This window comes from Danio rerio, chromosome 1, assembly GCF_052040795.2.
Source record: "Danio rerio strain M-AB ecotype USA chromosome 1, GRCz13ab, whole genome shotgun sequence".
Classification (NCBI taxonomy): domain Eukaryota; kingdom Metazoa; phylum Chordata; class Actinopteri; order Cypriniformes; family Danionidae; genus Danio; species Danio rerio.
This window is the reverse complement of record NC_141021.1, coordinates 57,271,054-57,280,938: the sequence shown is the minus strand read 5'-3', so window position 1 is coordinate 57,280,938 and position 9,885 is coordinate 57,271,054. Positions and strand designations below refer to the sequence as shown.

General features: G+C 35.2%; 1 protein-coding gene and 1 long non-coding RNA gene across 3 annotated transcripts in view; both read right to left on the bottom strand.

The window, feature by feature from the left end:
• The window catches only part of LOC147847023 (uncharacterized), an 81,851-nt gene that overhangs the window by 42,758 nt on the left and 29,208 nt on the right, over nt 1–9,885 (bottom strand). The window lies entirely within an intron of this gene.
• On the bottom strand, nt 554–9,866 carry si:ch211-202h22.8. 2 transcript variants are annotated; one of them, NM_001291935.1, is given in 6 exon segments: nt 554–1,415; nt 1,442–1,833; nt 5,894–6,041; nt 8,689–8,754; nt 9,193–9,296; nt 9,781–9,866. In NM_001291935.1, coding segments are annotated over 4 exon segments (414 nt in total). In that variant the 5' UTR covers nt 9,287–9,296; nt 9,781–9,866; the 3' UTR covers nt 554–1,415; nt 1,442–1,727.

The window sequence follows — 9,885 nt, the reverse complement described above, 5'->3', positions numbered from 1 at the left end:
ACATTTAGACACAACGCCGTGCTGCTGTGTTCGCCTAAATCCTCCAGATTATCGGCAGGGCTAATGGTTAAAATACACATGGCAAGAGACCTGCTGCACTGAGTCTGCATTTAGACCCGGGGATTGAGGGAGAAGTCCTCATTTATAGTGTTTATATGAACACCATTATCTTTATAGTGATATAAGTTTTGGTTAACTGTAAATGAAATTGCGAATGACGAAATATATATGTATTTCTGTAGAGCCTTTTAAGGTGACGCGGTGGCGCAGTGGGTTGCACTGTCTCCTCACAGCAAGAAGGTCGCTGGTTCGAGTCCCGGCTGGGTCAGATGGCATTTCTGTGTTAAGTTTGCATGTTTTCCCCGTGTTTATCATGGGTTTCCTCCGGATCCGTCCATTGTAAATGAGTGTGTATGGATGTTTCCCAGTAATGGGCTGCAGCCGGAAGGGCATCTGCTGCGTAAAACATATGGTGGATAAGTTTGCAGTTTATTCCGCTGTGGCGACCCCTGCTTAACAAAGGGTCTGAGCCGAAAAGAAAATGAACAAATGAGAGTTTTAAATTGAAAGGTATTTATTTAAATTAATGAGAAAAACAACAGCAAAAAGTTCAATAAGATTTGCTTAAATTTAACACCTAAACACAACTTATACTAAAGAAGTGGTGGTGAACAGCAGAAGGCACTTCAGGCTAGTAGTGAGCAGCAGATGCAAATATCTTTGATACAAAAAAAGCAGTGTATAAAGTGATTTTTTTTATGGCAAGTTTTTTATTAGTATAAATGAGCAAAATGACAGCAATATGTTATTAAAGGTTTGCTTAAACGTAACATCTATACACAATTTACAACAACAAAAAAATATGGGGCAGCAGTTTTCTTCCCCACCACATAATATGATGAAAAAATGGACAAAATTGATTTTATACATATAAAATACAGGCTCAAGTTTCAACTTTTTATAGCTTGGAAGGTTTATAGCTATAAAAATTAGTTTGGTCAAATCTAATCTAAAAAAATTACATTTTGGCTGATAATCTATTCTTTTACTGACTTACATTTAGCACCGTGCAATGTGTGATGCAATGCATTTTATGGTCAGTAACTACAAAATGAAAGTGGATATAATGTGATGAAAACAGTACAGCTGTATTAAATGTATATTGCTTCAGTTCAGTGTCATCTTTGTCCTTTATGCAGTTGAAGGCAGAATTATTATACCTGCTGTGAAATTTTAATTCTTTTTCAAATATTTTCCTATTATTATTATTATTATTATTATTATTATTTTCATTTTAATTATATTTTTATTCTGGAGACAGTGTTAGTTTGTTTAGTTTGGCTCGAATAAAAACAATTTTTAAAAATAGCAATATTATAGCCCCCTTAAGAACATATTTTTTGATTGTCTACAGAACATTTGTCTGTAGATTGTCTACAGAGCCTTTAAATTTCACATTAAGCTGAATACTAGTTTCTTGCAAAACAACTAGTAAAATATTATATACTGTCATCATGGCAAAGATAAAAGAAATAGTTATTAGATATATTAGTTATTAAAACTATTATGTATAAAAGTGTGCACTTGGAAAATAATTAAAAATAACAAACATTGCACAGCAGGGCTAATAATTTTGCCTTCAACTGTATGCTCAGAAAAAAAGACTAACACAATTCTGTTCGATTCTATCAGTGTTATATCATCAAAGATCATCCCAGACCTGCGAGCTACATGCGTTTGTACAGGAAGACGACATGCTTGCAGTTTGGACAGCGATGCTCTACATCCTTGCAGGCGCTCACACAGAAGGGAATCAGACAACACGGCCAGATCCTAGACAAAAAAACACAAGTGTCGGTTTAACAGATTTACTGGAGTACAACAAGTGATGGTTTAGTTGAGTTCAGTTCTGTGTGCATCATTAAAGGGGTAGCTCATCCAAAAAAATGAAAGTTATGCCATCATTTACTCCCCCTAATATGTTACAAAGCAGTTTGATGTTATTTTTGTTCTGTTGAACACAAAAGAAGATATTTTGAAGAATGTTTGGGAATCTGTAACCATTGGCATCCATAGAAGGGAAAACAAATACTTTGGAAGTCAATGGTTGCAGGTTCCCAACATTCTACAAAATATCTTCTTTTGTGTTCTACAGAACAAAAACAAACAAACCTCAAAGTGCTTTGTGAACTATCCCTTTAAAGGGAACCCTGAGTGTCAACATTAGTATGCCTTAATAATGTAAATCCATGTTTCTCAACCACGTTCCTGGAGGATCACCAACACAATGTTTTGGATGTCTCGGTCTGTCACACCCATTACAGCTCTTTCAGTCTCTGCTAATGAGCTGATGATCTGAATCAGGTGTGTTTGGTTAAGGAGACATGGAAAATGTGCAGAGCTGGTGCTCCTCCAGGAACATGGTTGAGAAACACTGATGTAAATGATGCATCTTTGTAAAAATTCACAGGAGTTAAACACACAACATGTGCACATTACTCCAGAAATCCAGATTTACTTTTGGACCATGGGTGCCGCCACTGTTTTAGATTATGTAAATTGGGGGCTCCGCCTCCAGAGCTCCACCTGCTTCAATTGTAAAATTTGCTCAAATGTTGATACAAAATAGTGATGAGGCCACTTTGTGCAGTCATTTTTAGACAGACAACTCAAAAACAGACGTGATGGATGTCTATACTGCATTCCCAGTGGCAAGAATAAAAGAAAAGACTGTGAAGATGTCTAATGACTGAACTGCTTAAGAGGTTGGAGACACAAATTAGCGTACATATATAATCAAACTATATATCTGCGATGCAGTTCGGGAAACAGTCATAACTCTCTGTTTTTTTTTCCTCCTACAATGCACTGTGCTGTACTGTAGTTCAGTGTGTTTGGGAAATGTACCCTTGATTAAAAGAAACAAGCTAGTCATGTAAAGACCTGAATTCTACCACTTCCTCAGGTGTATTTGAAGGTGCAGTATGTAGGACTGACATCTAGCGGTTGAACTAAGTATTGCGGATCAAATTCAACCTTTGTTTTTTTCACTGGCCCCTCTCCCAATGACATGATGTAAATGCAGGTTGCCAGATTGACATTACCATGCCTGAAGATTACACTGTTAAGCCGATCAGCTGATGTAGGGGTGTTCAAACTCAGTCCTGGAGGGCCGGTGTCCTGAAGAGTTTAGCTCCAGGCCTAATCAAACACACCTGAACCGGCTAATCAAGCTCTCAAGCTGTGGTCACACTGGACTTTTCTCCCCATAGACCTCCATTCATACGCATGCAAATGCATCAGACCGGAAACGCAAGCTTGTGCGACAAGTTTCGCAGTTCACTGCTGTGCAAAGATCAAGCTTGGTGAACTCTGACCTACGAAATCGCATCACTTGACTGTGTAAGACCAATTGAAGATGAAAACTTGACCTCTCTGGAAAGAAATTTATTATATGCACCAATCGCTTGCTTTTTAAATGTCTAATCATCTTGTTTAATCGCCCTTTTTCGCAGCGCTCAAATCTAGTAAGACTGCAGCATTATTAGATATTAGGGATTTTCCGATACCTCTTTTTTACAAACCGATACAGGTACGAGTATTTTAATTCGTGAGTACCAATACCGATACTTCATAGATTTGGTTTCAATAAAGTTTATTTGTTCGTTTTTTTGCCTGTAGCAAGAATGAACACAAAAGCTTTAACAGAGGGCTGTTCCAAGCCTGAAATATAGACACATTGTTGATAACCCTGCAAATCCACAGTCCTTATCTGTTAATGATTAAGCATGGTGTTACAAACCCCTGATGCTATGCTAGGGGATGGTGGGGTTTGACATTTAGGTTATTAAAATATATTTATATAAACAGTGAATATGTGTAAAGACAACCAAAGTAATACCAAAAATATATGCTTCTATTTACAATTCCCAAAAGTGAACAAAAACAACAAATAAATCCAAAATAAAGAAAAAGTAAGTAAAGCAAAAATATACTATATACAATATTTACAACACTGAGACGAATACAAAGACGGAAAAAAAAACAGGAGAGCTGACATGAAGAAAAAGAAATGAAAAGAACAAAACCCAAACTAAATCTAACTTCCCAGAAGTATCTAGCTAACAAACTATACGAAAACAATATAATTAATACGCAAAGAGTCTTCCGAGTCCTTACTGTCTACTCTATCTATCTATCTATCTATCTATCTATCTATCTATCTATCTATCTATCTATCTATCCATCTATCCATCCATCCATCCATCCATCCATCCATCCATCCATCCATCCATCCATCCATCCATCCATCCATCCATCCATCCATCCATCCATCCATCCATCTAAAAAGTACAAGGGGTGGTGCTCGCCCCTAACGTAATGTACTATACAGGAGAGCAGTCCTAAGTGTTGCAAAATGTATGTCACGTGACCTTCTTACCCGTCCGCTTCGTCCAAGCCTCGTAAAAAACTTGACCTGAGAAGGATCTACGGATAACGTGCACAGAAAGGAGCATTCTTGGGCTTACACGCGTCCAAAGCAAGGATCACTTTTTATATTTCGGTTTATTCTTCAGTAGCCTAAATATTCGTTAATATTGTATTTTTTAAACAGATTGTTTATAAGGACTAAGCTATTAGTATATAATACACTAGGCTAATTAATACATTAAGACATTGAAGTCAGCTACAAATCATATCCATGTAGTGAATTACTGTTGAGTGATTTCTGTGCGTGGTATCGGCCTTTCATGTTTGATACGAGTATGTGTATTTTAACCAAGTATCGACCCGATACTGGTATCGTTATCGGTGCATCCCTACTAGATATACTAGAAACTTTCCGGCACTCCAGGACTGAGTTAGGACTCCCTTGAGCTAATGTTTGTGATATTTAAATTATTTGGTAATTAAAAACACCCCATGTGGACTTTTGCAACTCTGAATCTCTGTTTCATTTTGGAGGCTGCTAATGTCCTCCAGAGGCCACATTTTCAGCCACGACAATACATTGAGGAAGCCTTCATAACTGAAATATAATACACTGTGTTTTCCATCAAGGCAACCCAAGGTGAGGAAATATAATTGGTTAAACTGGCAGTGGGCTGGTTATAGAGAACAGAACAAAGACATTCTTACACAGAACGCACATTTTCTAAGCAGAATACAGTTGAAGTCAGAATTATTAGCCCCCTTTTGATTTTATTTTATTTTTAGAAAATATTTCCCAAATTATTTTTAACAGAGCAAGGAAATGTTCACAGTATGTCTGATAATATTTTTTCTTCTGGAGAAAGTCTTATTTGTTTTATTTCGGCTAGAATAAAAGGAGTTATTAATTTTTTAAAAAACATTTTTTGGGACAAAATTATTAGCCCCTTTAAGCTAATTTTTTTTTCCGATAATCTACAGAACAAACCATCGTTATCCCATAACCTGCCTAATTCACCTTATTAACCTAGTTAAGCCTTTAAATGTCACTTTAAGCTGTACAGAAGTGTCTTGAATAATATCAAGTAAATATTATTTACTGTCATCATGTCAAAGATAAAATAAATCAGTTATTAGAAATAAGTTTTTAAAACTATTATGCTTAGAAATGTGCTGAAACAATCGTCCCTCCATTAAACAGAAATAGGGGAAAAAATAAACGGGCGCTGATAATTCAGGGGGGCTAATAATTCTGACTTCAACTGTATCTGACTTCAGCATTTCAGAAAAACAAGTATGTTCACTGAGCATGTTTTTTAAATATCTCCAAACATACTGTGTTTTTATGCTTTAGAAGAGTCAAAAACGTACATCCAGCACCTTTAAAAGATCCTTGCACACGTTTGCAAATGTACAGTATGTGAATGTGTGTAATGATGTCTTGCAGTTGTTTGTTTCTTACAGCAGAATGCCGAGACCTCCGCAGATGAGCCAGGTGAGCAGGCCGTTGACGTATCGCGTCTCTGTGATGATCTGCTGCTGGCAGTGAGGACATTTCGTCTGTCCCGGGACATCGCTCAGACTAGGTGGCATCATCACCACCTGCGTGACTGCACAGAATATAAACTCAAATGAACTATTACAGTAGAGTGTTGTGCGAATATCAGCTTCAACAATATTTAATTCCTATAAGTTGAATAGATTGACTTCCAGACTGAATAAAAACAACAACAAAAGGAGACCATCACAGAAGTTGTAATGAATTTGTCATGGTTTTAATGGTAATAATAGGAATTATATTGGTTTTAATGGTGTTTTTTGGCATTTGCAAATTAACCCTAATGGAGGATGTCACAGAACACACAAGAAACCATTAAATCTTACTTATTATATTGGTTTTATTGTTTTTAATGTAACCTTATATTGATAATTTTTTGCTTTTTATTAATAGTGTGCTAAAACCAGTTTATCGCAATGGAGTTTGTCCCAAAACACAAAACATTTACACTGTTCTGATTATAATGACAGTTATATTGGTTTTAATGAAAGCCTGGTCATTGTTGCTTTCTTTTGATGGTGTGTTAAAACCAGTTAATCCCAGTGGAGTTTATCCCAAAACACACAAGAAACCATTACTATGTACTGATTATAATGTTATAATGGGAATTGTATTGGTTTTATGGAACTTACTGATCGTATGGGTGTCTGCTGGTTTTGCCTTGTGTTGTTGGTGGCATGTTAAATTCACTTAATCCTATCGTAGTTCATTCCAAAATACAGAAACCATTAAAAATACTAGCTTTAATGGTTTCAATGGGAATTATATTTGTTTCAATGGTAATTCTATGTCTTTTACTGGTGGCATGTTAAAATCAATGAATCCCAATGTAATTTGTCTCAAAACATACAAGAAACCATTAAAATGTACTGATTATAATGGTTTTAATAATATTGGTGTTAATAAAACCCTATGGTAACCATTTCCATCTTATTGATGTCATGTTAAAACCAATTATTCCCAATGGAGTATGTCTAATAACACACTGGAAACCAATCAAATGTACTGGTTTTATTGTTTATTAGAGAATTGTATTGGCTTTAAAAGAAACTCTGTTGCTTGTATGGGTCTCCGCTGATAATGTTTCACCTTGTGTTGTTGGTGACGTGTTAAATTTAATTAACTTTTTATAGTATGTTCCAAAATGTCCCAAAACAAACTAGAAAGCATTGAAATGTACTAGTTTTAATGGTTATAATGGGAATTATATTGGTTTTAATGGAAACTCTACAGATATTTCTATGCCTTTTATTGGTGGCATGTTAAAATAAATTAATCCCAATGGAGTACGTCTAAAAACTCACTAGAAACCATTAAAATGTACTGAGTTTTGATGGTTATAATGGAAATTATATTGGTTTTAATGGAAACTCTATTGTTAATTCTATGCCTTTATTGGTAGCATGGTAAAATCAATGAATTCCAATGGAGTATGTTTGGTTTTAATGTTTATAAGAGATTGTATTGGCTTTAATGGAAACTCTATCGGTCCTTTGGGTCTCTGCTGGTAATGTTTTGCCTTGTGTTGTTAGTGGAATGTAAATCCAATTAATCCTTTTGAAGTAGATTTCAAAATAGTACTATAAACCAATAAAGTGTACTAGTTTTATTGGTTATAATGGGAATTATATTGGTTTTAATGGAAACTCTACTGCAATTCTATGCCTTTTATTGGTGGCATGTTAAAATCAATTAATCCCAATGGAGTACGTCTAAAAACTCACTAGAAACCATTAAAATGTACTGAGTTTTGATGGTTATAATGGGAATTATATTGGTTTTAATGGGAACTCTATTGTTAATGCTATGCCTTTATTGGTAGCATGGCAAAATCAATGAATTCCAATGGAGTATGTTTGAAAACACAATAGAAACCATTAAAATGTACTGGTTTTAATGTTTATAAGAAAATGTATTGGTATTAATGGGAACTCTTTTGATCCTTTGGGTCTCTGCTGGTAATGTTTTGCTGTGTGTTGATGATGGTATGTTAAATCCAATAAATCCTATTGTAGTACATTTCAAAATACACTAGAAACCATTCAAATGTAATAGCTTTAATGATTATAATGGAAATTATATTGGTTTTAATGTAAACTACTGGTAATTCTATATCTTTGGTGGCATGTTAAAACCAATGAATCCCAATGGAGTTTCTCAAAACACACTAGAAACAGTTAAAATGTACAGATTATGATGGTTATAATAGGAATTATATTGGAACTCTACTAGTATTTGTTTGGGTTTTTATTGATGGTGTTTTAAAACCAATTAGACTCAATGGAGTATGTCTCAAAACACATTAGAAACCATTAAAATGTGCTGGTTTTAATGGTTATAATGTTGAAAATCTACTGGTATTTCTTGGCCCTCTATTGGTGCTGTAATAAATCCAATGAATCCCAATGGAGTATATCTCAAAACACACTAACCCATTAAAAATGTACTGGTTGTAATGTTTATAATGAAGCTGTACTGTTTTAATGGAAACTCTATTGGCCATAAGGGTCTCTGTTGGTAATGTTTTGCCTTGTGTTGTTGGCGTCAAGATAAAATGTTGTGTTCATTAGCATGGTTTACAGTTACTTCAGTAAATAGAGCGCTTGCTGACTTAAGCTGTTTGCACAAATGTTAATATTCACCCATTATAGTTTGACACCAGCATGTTTTGTAATGGATAGGAAGTGAAAGAGACTCACCTACAACAGGTGCTGGTGAAGACTGGACCGCTGGAGCAAAACCATCTTTGGGATGAGGTGGATAAACTGAAGATGGTGGGATTAAAATAAAATCATGATGAAATCTCAGAATCATCAAATTTCTCTCAGATCCATGCATGAAATGTGAGGAAAAGTCCCTGTGGTTTTGATTGTACAAATGTCATTTATTCTCAGGGTTTTGCCAAAGTCATCCAATATGCACCCTTAAAAAAGTATTTTTTTCAAGTGTTGAATTGCTTGTTAAATATGTAAAATGAATAAAAGAATGATTATTTCTATGTTGATTGAAGGTAAAATATTTTCCCAGTTGACAACTTGACTTAAGTTGACTAATAATTGTTGAGCAAATCGAAAACCACGACTTCAAAAATGGTAAGTAATTTCAAAAGACAGTATTTGTCAAGATAACAGCAAAACAAGATAAATGTCAAAGCTTTTAAGTTGACTCAAACGTTTTTAACAGTGTGTATGTGGTGATTTTACCTGGCTGAGGCTGGTATTGTACTGGGTAAGGTGTGAACTGAGTTTGGTTGACCTCAGGACCAGAATATGGAGGGAGAGCGGGTCCTTTCTCCATTATTAAAGATCTGCGACATGAGAACGAACATAATAAATTGCATTTTCATATTTATGACGTCCACCCACCATTCATCAAAATAATCTGATGTTGACTAAAGATGTGACTAAAGACAAAGGACCAAAGAAGTGAGCTGGACTTGTCCAGCAGGTCTGCCCCACCCTGGATTTTTTCATGCATTTAAACAGATAAGACGAACATTTCTATCCTTAAAACAGAGTTATCTCTAAATGACAATATTTATATAAATTTATATATTTATAAGAATGCCTGCATCCTTTACACATTATTTTATATCCCTTAATTTATGATCACTCAACAGTTGAACATTAACCAACATTGCTATGTGATGGTAAACAGAAACCACGACACAAAACATTCATTCTTTATACTTAAGAGAAACTCTGTGCAGATCTTCAGGTTTACATGTCAGCCAAAGTAAAACATCTTGTAATATTCATTAATTTAACAGATGATAAACACAGAATACATACCTGTTTCCTGGAGAGAGCAGTGGAAAACCTTCCAGTCACTTGTGTAGAGACAGAAAACTGACTGAGAGAGAGAGAGAGAGAGAGAGAGAGAGAGAGAGAGAGAGA